The sequence below is a fragment of the Phacochoerus africanus genome, chromosome 8 (genome assembly GCF_016906955.1).
Source record: "Phacochoerus africanus isolate WHEZ1 chromosome 8, ROS_Pafr_v1, whole genome shotgun sequence".
NCBI lineage: Eukaryota > Metazoa > Chordata > Mammalia > Artiodactyla > Suidae > Phacochoerus > Phacochoerus africanus.
The window spans coordinates 89314403-89341796 of record NC_062551.1 but is presented as its reverse complement, the minus strand read 5'-3'; the positions used below and the strand labels follow the sequence as shown (position 1 = coordinate 89341796).

General features: G+C 48.5%; 1 protein-coding gene across 3 annotated transcripts; it reads right to left on the bottom strand.

Annotated features, from left to right (window-relative positions):
• Positions 1-4193: 4193 nt before the first annotated feature.
• Positions 4194-25519, bottom strand: ZSCAN20 (zinc finger and SCAN domain containing 20). 3 transcript variants are annotated; one of them, XM_047793171.1, is made up of 8 exons: positions 25442-25519; positions 18465-18988; positions 13066-13252; positions 12572-12648; positions 12242-12326; positions 9598-10281; positions 6594-7022; positions 4194-6037 (listed from the first exon to the last, which is right to left on the bottom strand). In XM_047793171.1, exons 2-8 carry the CDS (start codon positions 18879-18881, stop codon positions 4779-4781), a joined length of 3138 nt encoding a protein of 1045 aa, XP_047649127.1. In that variant the 5' UTR covers positions 18882-18988; positions 25442-25519; the 3' UTR covers positions 4194-4778. The 3 variants fall into 3 exon arrangements, with proteins under 3 accessions (XP_047649127.1, XP_047649129.1, XP_047649128.1); XM_047793173.1 differs by having other exon boundaries at positions 6594-7019; XM_047793172.1 differs by having other exon boundaries at positions 25446-25512.
• Between the last annotated feature and the right edge of the window lie 1875 nt (positions 25520-27394).

Below are 27394 nucleotides of genomic sequence, written 5' to 3'. Positions count from 1 at the left end.
CACAGGCAGAGAATCACCAGCCATGCTCTGATGAGAAAATCCATGTCTAGGTGGATTTCTATTCTAGTGAGTTTAGGCAAAATGGTTTAACTGGATCCTGGCCTTGACTTAACCAAGTGGCTCTTCTAACAAAGCAGCGCTCAGCCTTGAGAAGCAGGAGACCTGACAGCACACCGAGAAGAGGGGCTCTGCGGCCCTCAGCTTCCCTCCCAGCAGCACGGGAGGGGTGACTAGGGTTCCTGACGGGGACCAGGTGAGCGAGGCAAGGGCGAGGAGGACAGGGCATCCTTCTGCCACAGGGTGGGGAGGGGGAAGTAATAGTGAGGTGAGAAACTTGCCACACATCCCCCAAAAACTGCATTTGGGGGTAATCCCAGACTTGCCTAAAATCAGAGCGGGGAGGAAATGGTGCTGAAGATATGCTGGTGGCAATACCGCCATGGAGAATGTGCGGAGAACCAGCCACGGGCGGTGGGAAGACAAACGAGTCACCTCCAAGGCCGAGGCCCAGCCTGAACCCCACCTGGCCTGCAAAGCCTTCCTGACCCCCCACTACAGGCAATACTAAGCTCTCATAACAGACCGTGGCAAGGGCCTAAGACGGGTGTGTGCCCCTAAGAGGAGGAGGCTAAGGGACCAAAATTCAGGTAAGGGGATGTTTCACTTGATGAATTCTGAGTCTGTTGAGATTTCCCAGGCCATACATGGAAAGACTTATTTTCCATTTAGACTCCCGCAGCCTAAATGGAAACCGCCCTCAGAAGGGAGAGCATGCGTCTGGGGGCCGCGTCTGTGCTGAGTCAGGGGAGGCTTTCTGTGAGCCTCTGACTGTAAACGCACATAAACGCACTTGCTAAGTGGGTGGGCCTGGGGCTGGAGGGGCCCAGGAGTGACCGCAGGGCTGGCCCCCAGGCAACCTATAATTATCAGCAGCTACACTGCAATAAAAAAGCATGTGAAAGAGTGAATGAATGGAAGGAGAGGCAGGGCTGGGATCAAAGGCCAGGCTACAGAACCCAGGGTGGCCTGAGAGGAGACTGCTGCCACCCACACCCACTCTGGACGTCACTGCATTCATTACTTCAAAACCTCTGCACCCCTGGCCTCAACAGTGTTACTCCTCTCCACAAAAGGACAAACACTCTTTTCTGGAGCCTGAGGGCAGAGAACTCCCTGCCCTGGGGGGCCCAGGACAGGGGGAGGCAGGGAGAACCCAGGGGTGCTGGCTGCTCATTTTCCAGCATGGGAGGACCCCAGGTGCCTTACACTCCTCAGGGAGGGGCTGGGGGCAACAGTAGGCCTGAGGAAGCCATGACCGTACCTTCAGCTGCTGGGGCCAAGGCCTAGGAAGAAAACCAGGAAGCCAAAGCAGCCTGGCCCCTCCTTGCCCTCCCCTACCTTTGGTCTGCTGGCTGCTGCGGGATTTGTGCCCTGAGTCTTTGCAGTGCCTTTTAGTCACCTCCGAGGAGGGGGGGTACAGGAATCAAGCAAGGGGTGCAGCTCACACATGACACCTTCCCAGGAAGGCATGCACCACGTCCGACTCTAGGATCTGACCTGTGGCCACAAAGGCTGAGAAACTGTCCATTCTGAGGGGTGAATCTACTTCCTAAGAGCAGACACGCACTAACAAAGAGCACGGGTCAACCAGATGCCGGGGTTTTCAGAGCAGCACAGACCTGCTGGAGGACCTCTGGGTGCCCCAGCAGAGTCCTGGGTCGGGCTCCAAACATGGAAGCCACTTGGAAAAGAACTTCTGCCAGGGGAAGAGGGAGGTACACCAGGAGGAAAGGTCCTCCGGGGCCATTTTCTCTTCCGGCCCACACTGCCCTCGATTTCAGGGCATGAGGAAGGGAAAACAGGTAGTAAATATCAAAACGGTTCACTTGAGAACATGAGACACCAGCACACTTCCTAGAGCAGGGGAACCAGTGACGGCTGAGGGGAGAGAGCGCTACCATCTCACATCTACAAAGAGCTCAGCTTGGCTTCCCCAGGGAAGGTTCCAGAAAACTCAGGACCACCTTGTCAGCAGCCACGGAAGCAGTGTCGGAAAGCTGGCTGGAGTGTGCAGGAGATGGTGGACTGGGGAGTGGTCTAGATCTTTGAGGGGCCTCCTCCTCTGCACAAGTGCTGCTCAAGTTCTGTCCTGGGCCCAGCATGTCTAGGACTTGAACGTGAATGTAACTCCCATGCGTACGGACAACTTTCTGGTGGTTTGGGCCCAGCTTCAGGCCCAGCTAGCCCAATGCCTCCTGTGTATCACCTCTTGGATGTCCCTTAGGAACCTCAAGTTCAAAGTGTCCCAAATGTCTGATCTGCCCTCCTGCCCTCTCTGCCTCACCGGCCTGTAGTCCCAGTTCTGAATGATGGCAGGCCCCCCACCAAGTCACCGAGGCATTCTAGCTTTCCTCTGCTGTCCTCCGCTCTGTCTGGGAAACCTCTCCAATGCAAACCCCCCTCTCCAGCATGACCACTGCTCTAGTTCAGACCCCTACTTGTAACTGGAATTACTGCCACAGTGCCCCAACAAGTCATCCTCACTGCAGCATATCCCAAGTTGCATTCAGCTATTAGATTTCAACAATGCAAATCTGACCATGTCCCCCTCAGCCCAGTGCCCCAGCTCCACTCAGCCATGAGGTTTCCCAAGAGCCATGACTCTGCCCCAGCATCCCTCCAACCTCAGTTCCTAATGCCCCCCACCTCCCACTCTGCACCCCAACAGTGCTAAGAGGCTATGGCCCCACCCCCATCCATGCTATTTCCCAGCACTGTGCCTCTCCCTGGACCGCCCTTCCGCTCCTGGGGAATCCTTCCTCTTGGTTCACTTGCTGCCCTAGCCACCACTTACTGTTGCAGTTACTGACACCTGCTGGCTCAAAGCCAAGGCTCACCTATGATCCCTGCTCCTCGGAGATAACGTGAACCAGGAAAGGTAAGCTGGGAAGAGGGTGACAGGTGGTGATCCTAAGTGAGACGGTGGTTGTTGGGAAGCAGAGGAAGGGGTCAAGGAGTGAGCATCTTTTGTGGGGGTGCAAATTCCTCCCATGACTCCCACACATGTGAATAGAAAGGTTCATTCTTCAAGGTACCATCACATCCACTATCTATCAAATAGGTACTTCCCAAGTTCATGAAATGGTCAGGCTATGAACAGCACCCCAGTATCAACCCAGAGTAGGTGTCAAGAGACAGATTTTCCTTTAAAATCTTTTGGAAACCAGAGTTCTTGGCCAACATTTTTAAACCCTCTTAAGGAGACATTCTGGTGGCCCAAGTACTACAAATTAGAAAACCATCCTGTGGGAATCTTTCTGGTGGCGCCTGTCAGTGCTGGAGGTGAGTCTTTATGGACAACAGTTAGAAAGCACTGGGGAGCCTGGGACAAGATGGCTCAGACTAAAACTGCACCACGAATCTGGCGTGCGGAGCAGTGTCCATAGCCCCCTCTGTGGTGCTCCACACACGGACCCCTCCCACCTCCCTTCTGGCCTCAGTCTTGGTACAAAGCTTCTGCCGTGCCAAGGGCCGGGGGTGGGCAAACACACAGGGGTGAGTGAGCCCTGGCCAGGAAGCCCAGGTTCCTTGGGGTTTAACCTACGACCCAGCCAAGTCTACAAGAAGCAGAACTGATCCCCTGAGAAAAGGGAAATTCTGAAAAACCCCATTTCCTTCGCCAAAGCAGTACCTCACGAACAAACATGACGTTAGCTACCTATTCCCAATCTCAACTCACCTCTATCTCTCACCCATCTTACTGGGAAGATGGAAATTCACATCTAGTGCTTTGATAATTGCTCAGCCTTGCTCCAAGCATGCTGCCAATTCTGACCATCCCAAGTTCTTCAATCTTTTAGGGTTCTCGGTGTCCATATTTATCAAAAAAAAAAAAAAAAGAGAGAGAGAGAGAGAGAATTCACAGGGAGTTTTAACAGGAAACGTGGTCTACAAAGTGCTTTGGCACCTGAGTTACCTGCCCTGATGTGAAAGGGGATCCAGCGTAGTGGTGAGAGCACCTTGGGCCCTAGAGACAGATCTGGGTGAACCCTGCCTCTGCTATTTTCAGACGAGTGACCCAAGCAAGTCACTTCTCTGGGAAATGAGGGAAATATTAGTACCACCTGGGGCTGCTGCGAGGCATAAATGAGATGATGTGTATAAAGTGCTGAGCACAGAGCCTGTCCAAGAGCTCAGTAAGTCTGGCTACTTTTGCTATTATTAATCACAATCCAGTAATGACGTCACGGTTGTTCCCACCCTTTGCTGAGCTCATGGCAGCCTGCTCTAGGCCACTGATTCGCCAATTATGCCCCCCTCTCCCTGGAGAGTCTCAAAGTTCTTCGAGAAGGTTACACCCCAGGGGAAAAGTGCCATGTAGGACGATTTGCCCATGCGCACCAATGGGACACGTATACAAAGGCACAGCGAGGTCTGGAATCACTGCTCAGGACCGCTGCTTCACCTCTAATCCCCTAAGTAACCAGCCGGGCTCAAACATGACACAGCTCTTACATGACAGCAAATATAAGGGCAGCCTGAGGACGATGCGTGGGTTTTTCGCAGGAGGAAAACATGTTACACTTAAGAAAAGCGCCTTCAAACCTGGATCCTTAGCATCTGTAATTCACTTCCAGATTACCTGGGTGATACCAGGATAACTTCCCCGGGTACACGCCGGGCTTAAAAATTGGGACAGTTTCTCTCTAGCACACGTCTGAGGATCGTGGGTGATTCAAATATGCATTCCTCTCTGCCGCTGTCAGGGGAGGAGTCTCCTACGAGGCCTTCCCTGCTGCATGGGTTCTGCGGTGGGCGCTGAAGTGGGAGCTATTGTTGAAATCTTTGCCGCACTCCGTACACTTGTAGGGCTTCTCCCCAGTGTGGATCCTCTGGTGGATGATGAGACTGGAGCTCTGGTTAAAGCACTTCCCGCACTCTCTGCACTTATAAGGCTTCTCTCCTGTGTGGATCCGCTGGTGGGTGATGAGGTTGGAACGGTCACGGAAGAACTTCCCACACTCGAGGCACTTGTAGGGCTTCTCCCCCGTGTGCACTCTCTGGTGTGTGATGAGCTTGGAGCGCTCCCCGAAGCACTTCCCGCAGTCCGCACACTCAAACGGCTTCTCCCCGGTGTGGGTGCGCTGGTGGTTGGCCAGCGTGGAGCTCTTGCTGAAGCTTTTCCCGCATTCGGCACATTCATAGGGTTTCTGTCCTGTATGGATTCTTTGGTGGCTGATGAGGGCAGAGCTCTTAGAGAAGCATCTTCCACATTCAGAACACTCGTAAAATCTCTCCCCTGAGCTGGTGCTGGGCAGTCCAGGAGAATGCACGTTCTTACTGGCACTTCGAGGTTGTCCTGGAGATGTCTCCTGTGCGGAGGTCCTCCAGTGTGCGGGAAAGGATGGGCTTTGGCTGGAGTTTCCCCCAGGCTCCCTGCAGGGGTCGGGATTTTCTCCCAAGTGGGTTCTCTGATGTTTCAAAAGGTTTGAGCTCTGGGTGAAGCTTTCCCAACATTCTCCACACTTATAGGGCTTGACCCTTGTGTGCGTTCTCTGGTGGGTGATGAGATTGGAGTGGTCGCTAAAGTTTTTCCCACATTCAAGGCATCTGTAGGGCTTCTCTCCAGTGTGGATTCTCTGGTGGGTATTGAAGTTGGAGCGGTCACTGAAGCTTCTGCCACATTCAAGGCATTTGTAGGGCTTCTCACCTGTGTGTGTCCGCTGGTGGGCAATTAACTGCGAGTTCCGGCTGAAGCTTTTCACACACATGTCACACTTATAGGGTTTCTCTGCAAGGTACAGGCCTTGCTGGTCGATGAGTTTTTCTAAATCCTCTTCAGAAGAACACTCTTCCCACTGTTCCTGGGATGGGTTTCCCCACCGCCCTTTACCTTCGTTTTCATTCTCACTGTCCTCCCCCCAGTCGTGAGGGTAGCAGTTGTTCTCGGCAGCACACGTTGATAAGGCTCCAGGTAAATCTTCAAAAATGTCCTGCTCTGAAATCTGGTCTTCATCCTCATGCCTCATCTCAAAACCTGAAAAAACAGACAGAAAAGCAGTTTTTGTTCATTCATTAGTGGTTATTTATATATCTGGACCTTGTGAAGGTGGCTAAGGTGAATTTGTACATGTATCTCCTATCTCACACCTTACAAATGTGACTAACAGGAAATCAATCAAGTTTCAGTGCACACATGCATTTCTGACCTGTAAAGCCTAGGAGCAGAGTCTGGGGCAGGGTGAGCCCAATGGGGGAGCCATGAGTCCCTTCAGGCAGTCAGCCGTCAGTCTCCCCGGCCAACTACCCCCATCCCACTACTGCAACCAACACCTCCTTCTTCTGGTACATTTAGTATGTCCTGTGTCCTCGGAGGCCGAATAAACTCCACAATTACTCAGGAAAATACAAGAAAAATCAGACCCCACTGCTACTCTCACTTGCTAGAGACTGGATAACCCGAGCAAAGAACAAATACTTTTCTTACTCAATTCCGTTCTCTCTTTTAGTTCAGAGTAAAGATAATGAGCCTGACTCCCGCAGTCTCTCTGTGTGCTTGCAGATCTGTGGACATGTGATTACTCCAAGCTTACCAGTGTCTAGGATTTTAGGACTTGGGATTGGAGGTTTGATGGCATCTTCATCTGCCATCTCATCCCAGGCCTCCTGGTTGACAGCCTCAGTACTGCTCTGCCCAGAGGTAGGGAGACCCGCTACCTCCTTGCTGGTCACCACATCTCGAACTGCAGTCCGGGCCCTCATCAGCGAGTCCAGCTCCTCATAGAAGGGGCAGGTCCCAGGGGGGTGGCTGCTCTTGGCTTTCCGGTAGCTTCGAAGGAGGTTTTTGAATCTGTAGCGACACTGCTCCAGAGTCCGCAGGAAGCCCTGTGCACACAGTCGCTCTGCAATGGCCCGGTACACTTGGCTGTTCTGGTGACAGGTGCGAAGCTTTTCAGAGAATGGGGACTCACTGAGGATGGTCAGGAAGGCTTTGGTCTCCTCATAGCCCCAGTGCACACCTGCTGTCAGGAGTGAAGAGTTCAGAATTGAGAGACTTGACGAGCTCTGCCGGGTTCATCAGGGCTCCGGGTCACCTGCCCTGCTGCCCACCTAGAACACAGGCACTTCGGAAACTGTCCAAGTGCCTGGGGGCACCAGCAAAGAATACACCTTTGTTTCTCAGGGCTGTGCCAGGGCTTGCCACCCCCACCCCCTTCTAAGAGAGTCTATTAGCACTTAAGAGTCTTGGCTGAAGGAGAGGATTTAAATGGCCATATTATACCAGGTGACCCACTCCCTTGGCTTCAGCTAAATGGCTCAAGGAAAGGTTTGTAACTGAGATACAATTCAATCCATGTCCTCTGATTGCTTTAAGAATTTCCTTTTTGGAGTTCCCGTCGTGGCGCAGTGGTTAACGAATCCGACTAGGAACCATGAGGTTGCGGGTTCGGTCCCTGCCCTTGCTCAGTGGGTTAACGATCCGGCGTTGCTGTGAGCTGTGGTGTAGGTTGCAGACGCGGCTCGGATCCCGCGTTGCTGTGGCTCTGGCGTAGTCCGGTGGCTACAGCTCCCGATTAGACCCCTAGCCTGGGAACCTCTATATGCCGCGGGAGCGGCCCAAGAAATAGCAGCAACAACAACAACAACAACAACAACAAAGAATTTCCTTTTTAACAAACGTGGGAACTGAGAATCCCTACAGACACAAATGGACTTTAGATAATCGTGCAATAGAGTCCAACTGAGGATGGCCTTTCCTCTTTTGTGGAGGAAGGAAAAGGAAGTGATCTATTTTCAGTTCCTCTGCAGGAAAATGCTGCCGCAACGGAGGCAGCATGATGGAGGCAAAACCACATAAAACTGGAGGCAGGAGCCCTGGGCTCTGGTCCCTGTGTATCTTTAGATACGACACTTCATAGATTGGGCTTCTGTGTTTCCACTTTTACAGTGACTGGGTATTTCCCCAAATTGAGTTGCTCAAGTATATACAGTCACGATTTCTACTGTATCTATTGAACAGTCCACTTAATATCTTTATGTAAATTTACTTTTTTTGTGAAATCATGGGTTGATGTGCTCACACACATTAAAATTAAGTTTACTCATGTAACACTTACACTCCTCCCCACACTACCAGAGACACATTCCGGAAATACTGAACTCTTTAAGGTCCCTTAAGGATTTAAAGGTATTTGTTTCTTTTTTGCACAGCAAAGGAAACCATCGACAAAAGAAGACACAACCTACTGAATGGGAAAAAATATTTTCAAATGATATGATCCATAAGGGATTAATATCCACTATGTATAAACAGTCATACAACTGTAGACATTTTTTCCAAAGAAGAAATGCAGGTGGCCAACAGGCACATGAAAAGGCGTCCAATATGGCTAATCATCAGGGAAACGCAAATCCAAACTACAGTGATATGCCACCTCACACCTGTCAGAATGGCTATTACCAAAAAGTCTGCAAATAACAAGTGCTGGCAAGGATATGGAGGAAAGGGAACCCTTGTATACGGGCGGTAGGAATGTAAATTGGTGAAGCCACTGTGGAAAATAGCATAGAGGTCTCGATTAAAATGAGAACTACCACATGACCCAGCAACTTCACTCCTGAGCATATACCTGAAAAATGCAAACACACTAATCCGAAAAGATACATGCACCTCCATGTTCACAAAAGCACTATTTACAATTGCAAAGGCATGGAAACCCTGTAAGTTTCCATCAACGGATGAATGCATAAAGAAGATGTGGTATATATGTATATATGGGGTATATAAACGCATACATACACACAATGGGATACTACTCAGCCATGAAAAAGAATTTAATATTGGAGTTCCTGTCGTGGTGCAGCAGAAGCAAATCCAACTAGGAACCATGAGGTTGCAGGTTCAATCCCTGGCCTCGCTCAGTGGGTTAAGGATCCGGCATTGCCGTGAGCCGTTGTGTAGGTTACAGATGAAGCTCGGATCTGGCGTTGCTTCGGCTCTGGCGTAAGCCGGTGGTTACAGCTCCGATTGGACCCCTAGCCTGGGAACCTCCATATGCTGTGGGTGTGGCTCTAAAAAAAGCCAAAAAAAAAAAAAATGGAATGTTGCCATGTGCAGCAACATGGATGGACTTGGAGGGTATTATGCTAAGTGAAGTAAGTCAGAGAAAGATAAATACTGTATGATATCACTTCAATGTGGAATTTAAAAATGACAACTAGTGGACATAGCAAAAAAGAAGACGACTCACAGATACAGAGAACAAACTAGTGGTTGGGGGAGGGGCAATATCGGGGTAGGAAGAGGGAGCTCGAACTACCTGGCGTCAGTTAGGCTCTAGGATGCATGGGGAACATAGCCAATAATTTCATAATAACTATAAATGGAAAGGAACCTTTAAAAACTGTGTAAAAAATTTTTCAAGAAAATTTGTTAAAAAAAGAACACTGATCAAAGGGGAGAGAATAGGAGTTGAGGATAACCTCACTCCAGTAGCATCAATGCAGATGCACAGTCCATGCCCTGAACTCAGAGAACAGAGGTTTGGTTGGCAGGAGGGTTGGAAACTGGATCCAATTAAGCCCCAGTGTTCTTACCAATCCGACTCTGGAACAGAGCTGGGCCCCCTGGAATCCTGGGGCCCTGGCCAGACTCCTCGGTGGTTAGGTCATCTCCATTACAGTCTTCGGCTGTTTCCTCAGGCTCCCAGCCCCCTTCCTCCTGCTCATCCACTTCCATGTCACTATCCCCCAGCCTGGGGAGAGCCACAGCCGCTCCGTGGCCCCCTGAGGCTCTGAGGGCTGCCCGGGCCTTCACTAGCGCCTCCAGCTCCTCATAGAAGGGGCAGGTCCCAGGCGGGTGGCTGCTCTTGGCTTTCCGGTAATTCCGTAGGAGGTTTTTGACTCTATAGCGACACTGCTCCAAGGTCCGCAGGAAGCCCCGTGCCCTCAGCCGCTCTGCAATGGCCCGGTACACCTGGCGGTTCTGGTGACAAGTCCGGAGTTTTTCAGAAAAAGGAGACTCACTCAAAATTGCCAGGAAGGTCTTGGTCTCCTCGTAGCTCCAGTGCACTCCTGACACTTTCACGTCCTCTACCTCCCACCGGGATCGCTCTTCCCAGGCCTTGGAGTCCCTCCAGGCCAGTGCCTGAGCTGGTTTCGCTTGCTCAGTATCCCTGTAATCTGCAGGGCTCTTTTCCCCAGAATTTATAAGGCCTGGACCCCAAAATTCTGGTCCATGATCTCGCTGGGAGATGATGGCTGGTTTTGAAGCTGGAACTCCTATGCCAAAGGAAGAAGAGAAATGATTAAGTAGAAATGACCTGTTGAGGAAAGCTTTTCTCTAAAATTTGCTTGAAACAAGAGTTCCCATTGTGGCTCAGCAGAATAAGAACTTGACATTGTCTCTGTGAGGATACAGGTTCGATCCCTGGCCTCATTCAGTGGGTTAAGTATCCAGCATTGCTGTGAGCTGTGGCACAGACTGCAGATGCGGCTCAAATCCAGCATTGCTATGGCTGTGGCGTAGGCCTGCAGCTCCAGCTCCAATTTGACCTCTAGTCTGGGAACTTCCATATGCCACAGGTGTAGCGGCTGTTAAAGAAAATAATGAAATAAAAATAAATAAAAATAAAATGTCCTTGAAACATATCACTTGCCTGTAAGAAATTAATGTGAAATTCCCATACTAATCTCTTAAATTAAAAGTCCAGAGGGACAGGGAAAGCTAACTAGAGGCCACCTCACCAGAAACATACTGACCTGTTTGCTTTGTTCATTTGCTTTTTTGTTAGCTCTGTGAAATAGATCGTACAAAAGAGTGACTGTTCCTGGTCCACAGACAAGCACATACTCTAAACAGGCTGAATAAATTTAATGGGTGGAGGAAAGGTCTGTGTGTGTATGTGTGTATGTGGTATGAGTCTCTCTTCCTAGAAACCTGAGACCTCAAATGCCATTGGTGGAGTTCCTGTCGTGGCTCAGTGGTTAATGAACCTGACTAGCATCCATGAGGACACAGGTTCGATCCCTGGCCTTGCTCAGTGGGTTAAGGATCCGGCATTGCTGTGAGCTGTGGTGTAGGCCGCAGATGCAGCTGGGATCCCAAGTTGCTATGGCTGTGGTGTAGGCCAGCAGCTACAGCTCTGATTTGACCCCTGGCCTGGGAACCTCCATATGCCGCAGGTGCAGCCTAAGAAAAAAAAAAAAAATGCCAGTGGCCTCTACCTTTTGTCTATGATACAAAACAGCTTTCACAGGAAGCTGACACTGAGCCTGGCAGAGCAGAGAGAAAGGAAGAAGCCAGGTCCGCTGTGATGTGGCTGAACCAGCTTGTACTGTGGTTCGAGTGTGCCCTCCTCTGGAATTCCAGTCATGTGAAAAAAAAAATCCCTTATTTCTTAAAACACTTATAGCTACATTTAAAGGACAGATGTCCCAAGTGCTCCCAACTCAAGCAAATAGGAATCCTTTAATTAAAATAAATATTTGAAGAAAACTAGATGAAAGAGTTTAGAACTAAAAGAGGCTTAAGGATTATCTAGTGCAGCAGTTCCCCAAGGTTGTTCCTTTGAACACTTTTCTCCCCAGATATCATGTGTAAAAAGGGCACACTGCCCAGCAAGAAGCCAACACGCTCCTAGCGTCTTACTTTCGTGCCAGGAGTCAGTATGCCACTGTCTCTCCCGCCTTATCCCACTCTCCTCTCTAAGGCCCTCGTACTGACCGCGGGTGCCCCAGGGAAATGTTCATTATTGTTTGACTTCCCATGAAGATGCGTCTGCAGAGAGGGGTCTGTGCCAATCACAGGGGCTTCGGGTATGTTAAGCTCTGCGATATTTATTTCTCAGTGTGGTTTAAACACATCAGCCTCCTGAGCTCAGTTCACTTGAATCCACCCTGTTTGATGCGGCAAAGACTGAATTTCTGGGCTGGCAGGCTGGGCGCAGACCCAGGCTGGAGGGGGTGGGTAGATTAGGGGGTGGTAAATACACTGAGGAAATGAATACAATGAGCCCTGAGAGGGCAGGCTCTTGGCAGCCAGCCTGTGGGCCGCTAGCCACTCCCCACACCCCCTCCCTGCCACCACAGAGCTGGCCACAAAGGCATGTCTTCTCCCTAGGTCTGAAATTCCAGAGACTTCACAGAGCCACGCGTCTGAAGGGCATGATGAAATGCTCCCTGGGAACTGAGTGTACCAGAAAGCCGACGACATCTCATCCGGAGGGCACTGTTTCCTTACCCAGGGGCACGCCGTTCCCACAGCTGTCTCCTGGGGGGTCCCTGCAGAACTCCTTCTCAGCATGTCTGCCGGGGCCCAGGGCTTCCTGTGTAATGTACAACAGAAGGACCTCACGTCACTGACCCTTGAAAACAGACTGCGGATCCCAGCAGAGGCCTGGAGAGTCATGGACACAGCGATGCCACAACCACAGGGAGGCCAGCGGACAGGGGCAGGCGGCTCAGACCCTGCACCGAGGTCAGTCCGCAGCAAGAGGAGCGAAGAGGAGTGGAGCAGGGCAGGAGCACAGGAGAAGTGATGACAAGAAAGGAAGAACCCACAGCAGCTCACCTGGGACTCTGCTGTCACCTCCCAATCTCCAACGCTCCCCATCTTTGGGAGAGCAGGGACTCGGGGCGTGAGGACAGCTGAGGAGAAGAAAACATCTCTGAAACCCAAGCTCAGGTTCCCAAAAAACCACCTGTAAGGTCCAGCTTTCCTAAAGCCTTCCTTGGAGCAAACACAGACTACCTGCTTCCACTTCCCTTGGAGAGTATCCAGCCCCTGGGCTGCTGTGGGTGAGATGGCAGCCCTGAACTCCCACGGTCACCAGCCTGCCCCAGTCCCCGCCTGAACCTGCTCTGGGACTCGGCTACAATGCAGTGTGCTGACACCCCTGGGCGCTTCATCTTTGACAAGGCTTACTTGCCTTACTTCTCAGGGTGTCCATCAGACACTGCTCTAGCCCTGGCCTTGAACTCTGCACATTCCTCCTCCTCACGCACCCATCCTTCCCCCCACCTGCTGCCCCTCTTTCCTGATGTCCCCTGACTCTTGGTACTCACCACTCTCTTTCAAGGGCTGTGGTACCATCTTGGTGTCTAGATGCTCGGGAAGGTCAGGACATGGATTCTTCACCCACTGCTTCTGGGACTGTCCCTCAGGCTGGTGATCTACTGGCTGCAGCTGGAAGCTCTGAGATTCCTTCACTGTCTTTAAGGACCTGGTCTCTTCTGCACACAATTCCAGTTCCTACACACAGATGCCCAAAATTCCCAATCGTAAATTCAGTAACTGGTAGGGCAGAGAATGTTCTTTTGAGTACAACTGTGGTTCAGAGGTTAACAGGCTCTTTTCAAAAACCAAAGGCAGAGTTCCTGTTGTGGCTCAGCAGGTTAAGAACTTGACTAGTATCCATGAGGACGCTGGTTTGATCCCTGACCTCGCTCAGTGGTTTAAGGATCTGGCGTTGCCGTGAGCTATGGTGTAGGTCACAAACATAGCTCGGATCCAGCACTGCTGTGGCTGTGGCTGTGGCTGGCAGCTGCAGCTCCGATTCAACCCCTAGCCTGGGAACTTTCATATGCCACAAGTGCAGCCCTCAAAAAAAAAAAACAAAGAAGATGATGACAAAGCTATCAGACTGACTTTGGTAAACAGACCAGCATTTATACCATCAAGTGAGTTCTGTCTTATTCAACAGAGACGCTATACAAGTGTCTAAATGAGGCCACTACTATTCAAAACATTTTTGAATTATAAAGAGATAAATTATGTAAAACTTCTGTGAAATAAAAATAGTCTCTAAACATCAAAAACAGGTTTTTAAGTTACCCAAAGAAACAACAACAAAAAAGAAATAAGTTAACCAGGTATATATTAAATAAGCCAAAGGGAAGCACAAAAGCAGATACAACTACAACTCTAAATGTAATTGTTCTAAATATTCCTGCTGAAAGGCAAAGAAAATTCAAAGAACTGTAAATGTAATTTTAAAACAAAGTAAAAGTATGTGCTGCTTCAGGAAAGTACATCTAATCTTTAAACAGAAGACTACACAGAGATAAGGCACTGTAACTCAAAAAGAAAACAAAAGCGGCAGTTTTAATCTCTGTGTAAAAGATCAAGCAAAAAAGCACTCAGAGAGATGGGGAATATATATATAATAAAAGGAAATAATCAGTTAAGAGATAGCATTACCTAATTCAGCACTAGCAATCATAAAGCTAATTTCTTCTCTCTCTCAACTGGTTCCAAATTCAGAGGTAGAGGCTGAGATATTATTTCCTGGCCCTAAAACTCCAATATAACAATCTCATTATATCATAGAAACACCTAACTTTTAAACATGAATTTCAGTGTTTTCAATAGGTACTTTCAATACTCACATGGTCCAAAAACAGAAAATACATACAAAGATATAATCGGTGAGAACACCCCATCCCACCTGTCTCCATTCCACCTGCCCTGTGTCTTCCCTGACGCCTCACCACAGGTAACCACCGTTCTTCCGCATCCTTTTGAGTTTCTGTATATACAAGCAACTGTAAATTTATATTCTTATTCTCCCCCATTTTTACACAAAAGACAGAAACTACATATACTACTCTGAACCTTACATTTTTTTTTAAATCCATCTTTATCAAACTTCATTACTCAGTTTGCCAAACTTCACTCCAAAACTCTTGGCCAATCTGAAAACCCAAATCCATTCTCTAACAACAATCCCCACTCCTAGCCCCAGCTCTTCCAACGATTTCTACCTAAGCAAAGATTCTGATTCCAGGGACAGTAACTGTGGACACGGAAAGATACAGATCCAAGGGGCAATGAGGCTATTGATTGGGGTAAAGGTGAATTATGAATCCACCAAAAATGCCTGTGCACCACACAAAAACCTGTGCACGGACGTGTACAGCAGCTTTATTCATAACTGCCAAAACCTGGAAACAACCAAGATGTCCTTCGGTAGGTAAATGGATAAATAAGCTGTGCTACAACCAGACAATGGAGTATTACTCAGCGCTAAAAAGAAATGAGCTACCAAGCCAAGAAAAGGCATGGAGCAACCTTAAGTGCATATTACAAACTGAAAAAAGCCAATCTGAAAAGGCTATATATGGTATGATTCCAACTATATGACATCTGGAGAAGGCAAAACTATGAAGACTGTAAAAAAAGAGCCAAGGTTTTGTGGTTGCCAGAAGCTGGGGGGAAGGAGGGATGAAGAGCTGGGGCACTGATGATGTTTAGGGCAGTGAAACTACTCTGTATGATCCTATAACGGTGGGTACATATCCTTACACATTTGTCAAAACCCACAGAATGTACAGCACCAAGAGTGAAACTATGGACTCTGGGGGATAACAACTTTCAAGGATTGTAACAAATGTCCCAGTCTGGTAGGGAATGTTGGGAGCGGCAGAGGCTGTACAAGTGTTGGGGAAGGGGGTAAATAAACACTCTGTACTTTCCGTTCAATATGTTATGAAACTAAAAGTGCTCTGTAAAATAGCCTTTTTTCTTTGTTTTTTTAAAGTAGAACCTTTTCTCTTATGATGCATTTCAGGTTCTACTCTTTTTTTTTTCTTGCTCCCTCCACACATGTCCAAAGTCTTTTCAGGGCCGCGCCCAAGGCATAAGGAGGTTCCCAGGCTAGGGGTCTAATCGGAGCTACAGCCGCTGGCCTACGCCACAGCTGTAGCAACTTGGGATCCGAGCCACGTCTGAGACCTACACCACAGTTCACGGCAATGCCAGATCCTTAACCCCTTGAGCAAGGCCAGGGATTGAACCCACGTCCTCATGGTTACTAGTTGGGTTCATTAACCACTGAGCCAAAACAGGAACTCCTTTTGTTTTCTTAAAAATGCCTAAGCACGTGCTGGGGAGAGGGGTTGTGCATGAGGGTGACAACAGAATAAACAAGCTCAAAACCACGAAAGAGCAAATCTGAAAGGAATTTTTAAGGAAAATATTTTAGAGGCCATTAGCCCCAGTAGGCAGCAACCCTTTTCAGGAGGCCGTTCTCTTTGAGGAACACAGTTAATGTGTTTCATTCCATTACCAAGACTTGGAAAACTTTTACCTGCAGAGAATGTAACAAACCTTGCAATGTAAGATCACAAACTACAACATGTCTGCCTTGCAGGGAAAACAAGCTTCTATGCTACTTATCCATTTGTTTTGGCATTTCTGAGTACTCAGAGGCGGGTAGAAAAGTTTAAAAATAAAATAAAAGTCACAGAGAAAAAAAAACACTATAATGTTTTTTTATAACTACATTATAGAGAACTACTATAATATAGTTCTCCATAATGAGAAGATTCTATTACCTTTTTTTTTTTTTCTATTTGAGAAGCAGTTCAATCTTTGCTCAGTTCACAGGCGTTCACAGGGATAAAATCTGAGGCCTTTTGGTCTAGTGCAACCCTTTCATTGTACAGATAAAGAATTATAAAGACCTTGACTTAGGAGTTCCTGTCATGGCTCAGTGGTTAACGAATCCGACTAGGAACCATGAGGTTGTGGGTTCCATCCCTGGCCCTGCTCAGTGGGTTAAGGATCCGGCGTTGCCATGAACTGTGGCGTAGGTTGCAGACACGGCTTGGATCCCGCGTTGCTGTGGCTCTGGTGTAGGCTGGTGGCTACAGCTCCAATTATACCCCTAGCCTGGGAACCTCCATATGCTGCGGGAGTGGCCCTAGAAAAGACAAAAAGACAAAAAAAAAAAAAGACCTTGACTTAAGTCAACTCTTATCTCTGGGTTTCAAGTTCTTCATCTCTCATCTCTGACAAAAGACAACCTAAGACATCCATTTGTTTCTCCACCGCCACTGAGAACAAAGAAAGAGCTTGTTTCTTTAGAAGAAATAACCTGGGAAGGTGGGGTAATATATCAAAATAAGGTAACTCTCTTGTATTTCGTTCTGTTAACTTTAAATATTATGCTTTCGGAATCTTCAGTTTGTAAAGGAATCCAAAAAGCGGGAGAAATCCACAGACCTTAAACCTTCTTCCTGTCGTCTCACATTTAAACAGAGCTTTACACTTTACAATGTACACAAAACCCCTGCTTGTGTGCAAGGGCTATGCTCTCAAACCTATGATTTTCCCCAATGAAATATGATTAAGTATAATATCACAAGAATTACTGACTATATAAAAAGTGAAAGGAACAAGGCTATGTTGAGATGACGGTTCTGGGTGGCTGGCTCAGCCCATAGCCAGCTGAAGGACTGGTTGTACAATTACCATTTTCGAAGCAGGACTCAAAATATGTGTCACAGCAAAATTATAAATTGTTATCATGGGCTTTCATGTGGTTGCTAAATCCACAATACTTTCACTTCCCTTATCTCAGCTCTACCACTGAAATAAATGTGGGCAGGTTACTTACCTGAGTCTGTTGAACCATTGGTAAAATAACAGCACCCACCTCGTTGGCTTGTTGGGCTGGTTAGATGATACATACAGAACGCTTAGGACAGTATCTGACACACAGTGAGTGCTTAACAATGTCAGTTAATACCTCGACTGAGCCTCACGACTCAGAGGTATTTTAAATCCCACAGTTTGCAGGTGAGGTATCTATCGTGTAGTAGAAAGAAAAAGGAACTTGGAACCCAAAGACCTGGGTTTAGGCTCCGGTTCATACTGACTAAGCTTTATGAGGCACCTGACTGGGCGGGCGCTTAGTTTCATCTATCAAATGAGGACAAAAATGCTATTTCTGTCTAGCTACATTACTGCTGTCAACATCCAAAGAGATCACATATGTGAAAAGATTCTATTAAATACAGAAAGCAACACAAATTAAATCTACTGGGAAGCAGCAGAGCAGTGGTTATGAGCTGGCTTTAGAGTCAGACTGAATTCAAATCCTGCCCCTACCATCCAGCAGCCAGTGACTTTGAGCCAATTATCTATCTTTTCCTTGCCTCAGTTTCCTTATCAGTAAAATCAGGACAACAGTACCTATCTCACTCAACTGTTGACAGGATTAAATGAGTTAATACACGGAAAGCACTCCGAACAGTGTCTGGTATATAATAGTGTTCAAGAAATGTCAGATGTGGAGTTCCCGTCGTGGCGCAGTGGTTAACGGATCCAACTAGGAACCATGAGGTTGTGGGTTCGATCCCTGGCCTTGCTCAGTGGGTTGATGATCCGGCACTGCCGTGAGCTTTGGTGTGGGTTGCCAACGCGGCTCGGATTCCGCGTTGCTGTGGCTCTGGTGTAGGCCAGTGGCTACGGCTCCGATTCAACCCCTAGCCTGGGAACCTCCATATGCCACGGGAGCAGACCAAGAAATAGCAAAAAGACAAAAAAAAAAAAAAAGAAAAGAAAAGAAATGTCAGATGCTTGATCATACTGTTAGTGCGGTTTCGGCAATTATAACCTAGGTGCGGCTGCACCGCCTTACCTGACCCGCTCCTTGGAGGACACAGACTATTTGCCTCACCTGCTGTCCCGCAGCCTGGGCCTCTCGGTGCCAATCCTCCACCAGGGCCACCGCCTCCTCACCGCTCTCAGGGTGGCGTGCCTGTACCCAGGCCTGGACCTCCCTGGGTAGGATAGTCAGGAACTGCTCCAGCACCAGCAGCTCCAGGATCTGCTCTTTGAGGCGGATCTCTGGCCTCAGCCAGTGACAGCAGAGCGCCCAGAGCTGACTGAAGGCCTCGTGGGGTCCCGCCGCGTCCCTGTACTGGAACTGCCTGAAGCGCTGTCGGGAGGCCTCGGGGCCAGGAACAGGGTTGAGGTCCTTCTCCTGGGGCTGGGAGTCTGGTCTCCATGAGTCCTCCTCCAGCTTCACAATCAGGAGCTCTTCAGGCTCTGATCGGGGAGAGGCCTGTGCCTGGGATTCCAGGGCTACCTCCATGGTCTCTCCTGGATGCCTCCCTTCAGCTGGGCTGTCCTTGCCCAAAGTCTTCCTGCATCTGTGGTGTGTCCTTCCGGGGGCTCCTGGGAGAGGAAATCCCCCAGGCTCTGAAGGCAGAAGGACAAGTGTGAGCAAGAGATCAGGAGCCTTACTTTCCTACTTCCCCCGCACCTTCCACTGCTCTGCCCGGGGTCAGGGGTGCCAAGACGCCCTTTCCCACAAACAGGAAGTTAGCCCACAAGCTGTCACCAAAACCAGTAGCCAGCACACCTTGGAGGAAGACAGTACAGTACTGAATCCTCTGGAATCCTCTGGAATGATCTGATACCAGCACAGCCTTGCTCCCTCCACACGTGTCCAAAATCGAATGTTCCCTCAAGTTGGGTTCCAAATGTCACTCCCTCCATAAGGCCCTCCTTGCTGGGCTTTAAGCTTTTCTCTAGGGGTACTCTCCTTGCAAAATCCCTCTCACTCTACACCCACCCATGTGTCACCTTCTCTAAACAGACCACTTCTAAAACTCCAGCCAGGACCTGTCTCCAGACCCCGAAGTCCAACCACCTACTAGACATTTCTACTTGACTCTCTCTTAGGCACTACCAACTCCAGAGATCAAAAACTGAATTCATCATTTTCTCCTGCAAACCTGTCCCTCTTCTGGAGCTCTGCATCCAGCAAAGGCACCACCTTTCGTCAAGGTACCCAAGGCAGAAACCTGGTTTTTTTCCCCCCACATCCATTCGTCACCAAGCTGGGTCTACTCCCTCGGCATATGAAGGTTCCCAGGCTAGGGGTTTCATCGGAGCTGTAGCCGCCGGCCTACGCCAGAGCCACAGCAATGCTGGATCCAAGCTGTGTCTGCAACCCACACAACAGCTCACGGCAACGGCGGATCCTTAACCCACTGAGCAAGGCCAAGGATCGAACCCACAACCTCATGGTTCCTAATCAGATTCGTTAACCACTGCGCCACGATGGGAACTCCTACTTGGCCTTGCTTTAGCACCTCCATCCCCAGTGGCACTGCCTCGTCCAAAGAATCATCACACTTTTCAGCCTCTAACTCATGTCCCTGCCTTCACTCCCCTCACCCCAACCCCTGGTCCATTCTGTGCACAATCAGACAGGATCAAAATCTGACCACATCACTTCCCTGCTAAATGCCCTCCAGTCACCTCCCATTGCCCTCAGGATAAAAGGCAAGCCTTGCCTCATCTCTTGACCATGCTGCCAACTCAGGAGGGATTTTCAGGCACAGCTCACAGCTCTTGTACTGGGCTGCCCCCTGAACCCTCCAACATGCCACCGTCTCCTTTGGCAACAGCATCCTCCCTTTCTTCACACAGCTAGGTGTCAGCTGAAATTGTACTTTTCCAAGTGGCCCTCCCTACACCCTGAAACAAGAGTCAGTCCTGAGCCACAGGCTTCCATGCCACCTTAGGTGTTCTGACCATTACCCTGATCCTACGTAACTGTAATTATTTTACCCACTAGATCACAAGTTCCCAAAAGGACCCAGCATAGCGCTCAGCACACAGAAGAAGCACTCAATAAACAGCGTAACAATGGTCAACTGATGGCAGTGATGGGTCATGAAGCAAGGATTGAAATTAATCTCTCTGTAGATTTAAAAAAAAAAAAAAAAGAATGACCTTCTTGCTGATGTCAGAAGGAATTCTCTTCTCTTTATTTCCATCTCTGTGACGTGTGCCACTTTCTACGTTGTCCTGGAGGGGTGTGTGTGCACACGAGACCACAGCCTCACTGAGGGCAAGGGGTATAACTAGCTCCTCTGTTTTTTCCCCGCACCCTTCCCTCCCCCACCCCACAAAAAGCATGGTTCACTAAACACAGGAGGCTCTCAGTAAATGCTTGTTGAGTGAATGCCTGCGCTTGCTTCTTTTACACAATGAAGACTCTGACAACACTCATGCTGGGATATCTGGAAAAAAAGAGCTCTTTGTGTCACTCCCAACAAATATAGATAACATTAAAAATGCCCACTCAAAAGAGGCTATTAGCTGCTTCCAAGTGGGAATGACACAGCTGAACTGAGAATGGAGGAAGGGTGGTATTCTGACTTTAGGCCATCTGACTGGACTGTCTGGAAAAAAGACAAGGATGATGAAAAACAAAGCCTCGTCCTAAAGACCTCCACACACATAGGGAGACACTAGGAACACAACTCATGACCACCTGGCAACTTCCTGCTTGTGCTTCAGTTACCAGCTCAATGTCACCTCCTGTTTCTGGACGTGCCCTTGTCAAGCCCAGCCCGCAAGAATCACCTCCCCTCATCCTGTGCACCCAAAGCGCTCTATATACGTCTAACACAGGCACTACCCTGCACTATTATAGACACCTGTTCTTACATCTGAGAGTCCCGTTAAATTATACTGCTAGGGCCAGTACTATATCTTACCCATTTCTGTATCCACGGCGCTCAACCCAGTGTCTGATGAATAGCTGGGCCATTGGAAGTTTTGTCTCTTATTAAAACAGTAAATCAGGCACATCAAGAGCCTTTCATCTGGCTATGAAAGGTCCAGAATTTATATTGAGCTAAAGAATTAACTTCTCATGAAATTTCTCTTTTAACCACAGCCTAAATCATGCACTAGTCCAAACACATCTGTATCTCTCTCAATGAAGACAAATTCACCCGTAATCTACAGAGTCTTGTGCTGTACGGGGAGCCGGCGCGCCAACAGTAACTAGGACAGTCTCCACTTTCACCGAAGTTACAGTCTAATGAGAGAGACAGTGGCTAAAGCAAGCAAAGAAGTGTATGCTCTGCACAGAGAGAACACTAACAAAAACAGGCAATTAGTAGTCCCACCAGGCCCAGAGCCCAGAGTCTCAGACAACAAGCATTTTCTTCTGGGAAGACTTGAAAGTCCCAAAGGTTAGGTTCGCCTACAATCTCAAAGATGCTCCTGCTACTCTCTTAGACAGATACGAACAGCAGTTTACCCATGGAGGGAGGTCAACAGAGTCAGCAAAGCAGACGTCACACAGCTGACGGAGGAAAAAGGGACAAGGGCGCTCCTCAGGCCTGAGACTCCCAGGCATATGGGGGCCTGTATGGGTGTCTTTCATACAGCATGGTCCCTAAAAACAAGTCAAATCTTTCATCTAATGTTCAACCAAGGAAACCCGGCTGTGCTATTAGCTTGTTGAAAGGCAGCATGTTGAAAGGGCATACGGACCAGAACCTCAACGAGTATCCATGTGCTGAATGCCCATAGGGTGCCGGGCTTGGTGCTAAGTGTTCTACGTTCAGAATCTCACCGAATATTCCAGGCAAGCAACTGAAGAGCCACTAGCATTGAGGTGCCTTACACTGATCTGTAACTTACACACATTAAACTACATACAAACAGCAGAAAGAGAAGCAAAGGGCATAATTTAAATAATGCAGCCAGTTCCATTCACTATGTGTCTATTACAGAGCATGTAGTGATGACACCCATGACTCTGCTGGTCCCCATGTTAGCTGAGCTCCCCCAAGCCTCTCTTTTCACTGAGTGTGAGCTGAGTGTCTTTCATACAGCATGGTCCCTAAAAACAAGTCAAATCTTTCATCTAATGTTCAACCAAGGAAACCTGGCTGTGCTATTAGCTCGTTGAAAGGCAGCATGTTGGTTTCTAAGTGGCTCCCTGCCAAAGGATTCTCACGTTGATTGTGATTTTTGGCTAAGTGGGAGCTTCACTGTCTGTGCTGACCTTAGAATATAATTCTTCTGTAAGGTATGACGGTACCACATCTCCACTTACATATAGGGAACTGAGCTTCTACAAAGACTCATGTGAGAGTCTACAAGCAGCAAGTGGTAGGGTTGGATCTAAACCCAGTTTTCTCCAGTCATTTTTCTTAACCATCCCACAGAGCCTCCTCTAGAGGTGCCGGTCCACCAAACCCCTGAGAAGATGGTATGGAGAGTGGAAAGAACATGAGGCAAGAGTGAGATCAGGGTTCCAGTTCCACTTCTGCCATTTACCAGCCATGTGACCTTGCACAGGTCATGTGGCCTGGGTGCGACCTATCTAGATTGCAGCATTCAACGTGACCCTACACAGCAGTTGTCCCAAGTTCCCCAATTAGTAAGATGGGTGCACAGCAAAGGGACAGGGAGACTAGAATCAGTGGCTACAGATTTAAATGGCTATGGGGGCCAGGCAATGTAAATGAGGAAACGAGTGGAGTTGGGACTGCGGCTAACTACAGTGCACCGGATGCACACCGCCCCAGTGTTCTCAGGCCTTCCAACTTTGCCCAGAGAAGCCAGAACTCTGTATTTCTAAGTGTTGGCAGCCAACTCAAAACTGTTTCAAACACCATGAGGATTAAATAGAGTGTGATGGTAGGTTTCATTCAGCAGGGGCTGTCATTCTGCCACCTTTCAATGATCTCAAGGGTCTCCTCCAATAGCCAGGAAGACCTAGTACAGATTCCCCTCAGCAATGAAGGATCTTGGGAGTTCTCCTTGCGGCGCAGTGGAAATGAATCCAACTAGTATCCATGAGGATGTGGGTTTGACCTCTGGCCCCGCTCAGTGGGTTAAGGATCTGGCATTGCTGTGAGGTGTGGTGTAGGTCGCAGACATGGCTCGGATCCCGAATTGCCATGGCTGTGGCGTAGGCCAGCCACTGTAGCTCTGATTTGACCCCTGGCCTGGGAATTTCCATATGCCACAGCTGCAGCCCTAAAAAGCAAAAAAAAAGAAAAAAGAAAAAAGAAAAAAAAAGAAAAGAAAAAGCAATGAGGGATCTGCCACCAAAGCCAGGATCCCTTCATAAACACAGGGAAGCTGAAGGCCATCCTGTCTCCTGGGGTTGTGAGTGTGGGTATGGACATGACGAATGGGACCCCAGTGAACAGTGGGTTGAAAGATCTGCCCCGTCCCCACGGGAAAGGCCACGACCAGTCTGTGACCTCCAAAGAAAAAGAAACTGAGAGTTTCCAAAGGCTATCGAGCTCACATGGCTGATGGTCCAAGCTACAGCTTAAAGCAGCCTGATCTGACACTTAAGGGCTTAAACCAGGAAGAGCAAATAAGTTTCATTTAAAGCACTAACTTTAGTCAACTGTGCTAAGGACTCTGAATCCCATGGGAGTATGTGCTGTGACCAATGAGTTGTGACTGCCAAGCACAGCAGGGGGAGTAGCAGCACATATTCCATGCGGTTGCCACCTCTGGCTTAAACTCCCATAGGCAATGAATCAGCTTCCAGCAAAGACAGCTCTGAGAGGCAAAAGACTAAAGCTCACACCCCTGGAAACCCACTGGAAGTGGCAGTCTTCAAGCCTGGTCTAGAGGAGCTCACTCTGGAATGTCTTTATTCACACATTCATGAAGTATTTACTGATTTACATCAAGTACTTACTATTCTAGCTGAGCAGTGGGGATATGGAAGTGCCTCAGAAACTGTTCCTGTCCCAGAGATGCTCATAGTATAGTAGAAGAAACAAAAAACCAACAGCAACGAAAAACCCACAGATAATTATGATCAAATATGGTAAATAGAGTAAAAGAGGTCTGTGGTAGCCAGAGTAGGGGGTGACTTAAATGAACCAAGTAACAGCTGAGTTGGTTCTAGAAGAAAGACTGGTTCTCTTGACAGAATGGGGGTTGGGAGGAAGGTGTATATTCTAAGCAGAAAGAACAGCATGTATAATGGTGAGAGACCAAACAGCCTCCCCAAGATAGGTACCTTGAGAGCACCAAGATTAGGCTGTAAAGGGTGTTCATGAAGGGTCTTGAATGTCAGGCTAAGGTGTTTGGGTTTAATTCCATAGGTTATGGGAGTTAATGAAAGTTTTTAAATAGAAGGTCTCATCTGATTTGTGGCTATAATGAGTTTATTCAAGCTAAGGAGGTGAAAAGGGGTAGGCTTCAGCAAAAAACCTGACAAGGAAATGTCACAAGATATGTTAAGGAAATTGAAAGATTTTAAGATCCCAGAATGGGGAAGAATGCAAGAAGAATCAGAATACACCTGGGTAAAGTGGATGTTGGTGCCATTCAATTCCACCTGGCAGAAGGAAAGAGGTGCAGGTTTGGAGCTGAACACCACAGCCAGTCCCACCCACTGGGTTCCAGAGGTCACCACCAGGAGAGAAAGTGTAAGGGGTTAGCAAATCTAGCATGTTTGTCTTAGATGAGCAGGGAGAGGCTGGAACACTATTTTAAGGTCAGGCTTTAATCTCAGGCCCTCTTATCTTCACTTCTTGCCAGGGCCCAGGAACCCTCTATCCTTCCCTATGAGGTCTCTAGATGCTTCCACCTTCAGAACTTCTCCCATTTCCCTCAGCTACAATCCTTTCTAAGAACCTCTTCACGCTCAGGGCCTTCTATCTCCCTCCTAGTCCCCGACCCTTGTGTGACCCTTTCCATCACCGGACGCTTCATCCTCTGACCGCCCCTCACCCCCGACCCCACACAAAAGCTTCTTTCTCCCCTCTAACCTTCCCCGGCCCCCTGTGACACCACCACCTCCTAAGTCTCCAGCCCAGAGCCTTGAGTCTCAGCTGCCCCCGCCCCGCCACCCGGACTCACCCACCGAGACACCCACTTCACAACAGGGCGGAAGTGCTCCAGGGCTCGCGCAGAGAATGCTGGGACGCGGAGTCCCGAACGGCGCCACCCCGGGAATGGAGCGTCGGCGACTATAACTCCCAGAAGGAACCGCGCGAGCGCGTGTGGGCGGCCCCCTCCGCTTGCGACCTTTCAGACGTCGTCAGCCAATAGATGCGTCATCTTCTCCAGCCCCGCACCGGAACAAATCCGAACAGCGTTTACGCATGGGGGCGGGGCCTGTTGTGATCCCGGTCCTTTCCACAGGCTGCAGGATAATGGCACCGCCCAGTGGGCGGGCATTCAACCGAAGGGGCGGAGTCTATTGAAAGGGTGAAACGAGAGCCGGCCCCGAAGAGAGGAAAGCAGAAACGAGGAGAGACGGTGTTTAGAGGTGACCAGACTGGTGGGCGGGAATTGTCAATTCAAATTTAAGCAGCATGACTTTGGATCAAGTGTGAACCTCGCTTTCTTCACCTGTGAAGTGAGAATAATAATAGCATCCGAGACTTCCTTGGGCTAATATATCTGGAACGATTAGCTCAAGACCTGGGTCCTGGAGTTCCCTTAGTGGCGCAGCGGAAACGAATCCGACTAGGAACCATGAGGTTGCGGGTTCCATCCCTGGCCGCGCTCAGTGGGTTAAGGATCCTGCGTGGCTGTGAGCTGTGGTGTAGGTCGCAGACGTGGCTCGGCTATGGCAGTTGCTGTGGCTCTGGCGTAGGCCGGCAGCTATAGCTCCGATTAGACACCTAGCCTGGGTGTGGCCCTAAAAAGACAAAAAGAAAAGAAAGACCTGGGTCTTAATAATACACAGCGAATATTAGCTATTATTATGTAAATCAGTTAGTACAGAGCTTGGCACTTCGTGGGTGTTGGAAGACCGTTAGTCATTATTAGAATAATAATAAGAAGAATGATTTTAATAGAAATGCAGTTGCTTTGTTCCACTGTGAATATTCTAGGGTATGAGCAATCCGAGTTTGAAGAGTGGGTTTTGTAGTCAAGCACCGATCCACATCCCAGCCCAATGACTTCATAGCTATGTGGTGCTGAACGAATTACTGCATCTCTTTTGTCTTCAGTTTTCTCTTCCATAAAAAACAGGTGATGTAACAGAACCACACTGCAAGGTGTTGCAAAGATTAAATGAGATAATGCAGGTTAGGTATGGTCTCTGAAGTCAAGCTGCTTGTGTCTGAAACCTCAACTTTCAAATGCCGGATATAGGCCTTTCCACTCACTAGTTGTAAACCTTAGGCAAAGTACTTAACCTCTTTATGCCTCAATTTTCTTATCTGTAAAATGGGAATTATAATTATGGCATCTACCTGATAAAGTTTGCGAGAGGAATAAGTGGGGGGAAATATGTAAAGAGCTTGAGCTTGTATCTGGCAGAAGGAATTTAATCATCATTAGCTGTTACCATTTCTACTAATAGTTAGGAGACTTTGGGGAAATCAACAGTACCTAGCATATGGAAAGTGCTCAATACATGTTAGCTATTGTTAAAATTACAGGAATTCTATATTTTAATTTTAAAGACCCAGTTCAAAGTGCTTCCCCTCTGTGAAATATGTTCCAACTCATTTATTGTAATAACTCATGTGATTTTACTCAGTGAATGTAGTAGGAACCTACCAGCATTCCTTGTTTTTGAAACTTCACAACCACCTCCAGAGGTGGGTATTATTATCCCCAATTTAAAAGGAGGAAATGAGGGCTTAGACAGATGAAGTGACCTGCTCAAGGTCACATAGCTCATATGAGCCAGGGCTGAGATTTGAACTTCGGGACACAGGACTCCAAAGGTTTCTTCTCAGCCCCACACCCCATAAGGAAAAGATCACAGGTAGAGGAGGGTGTGGAGTGGAAAGAGGGACAGTGCAGCAGTGTGAGTGGCTGGGAGGGCTGGAGACATTTGAGACTCGGAGT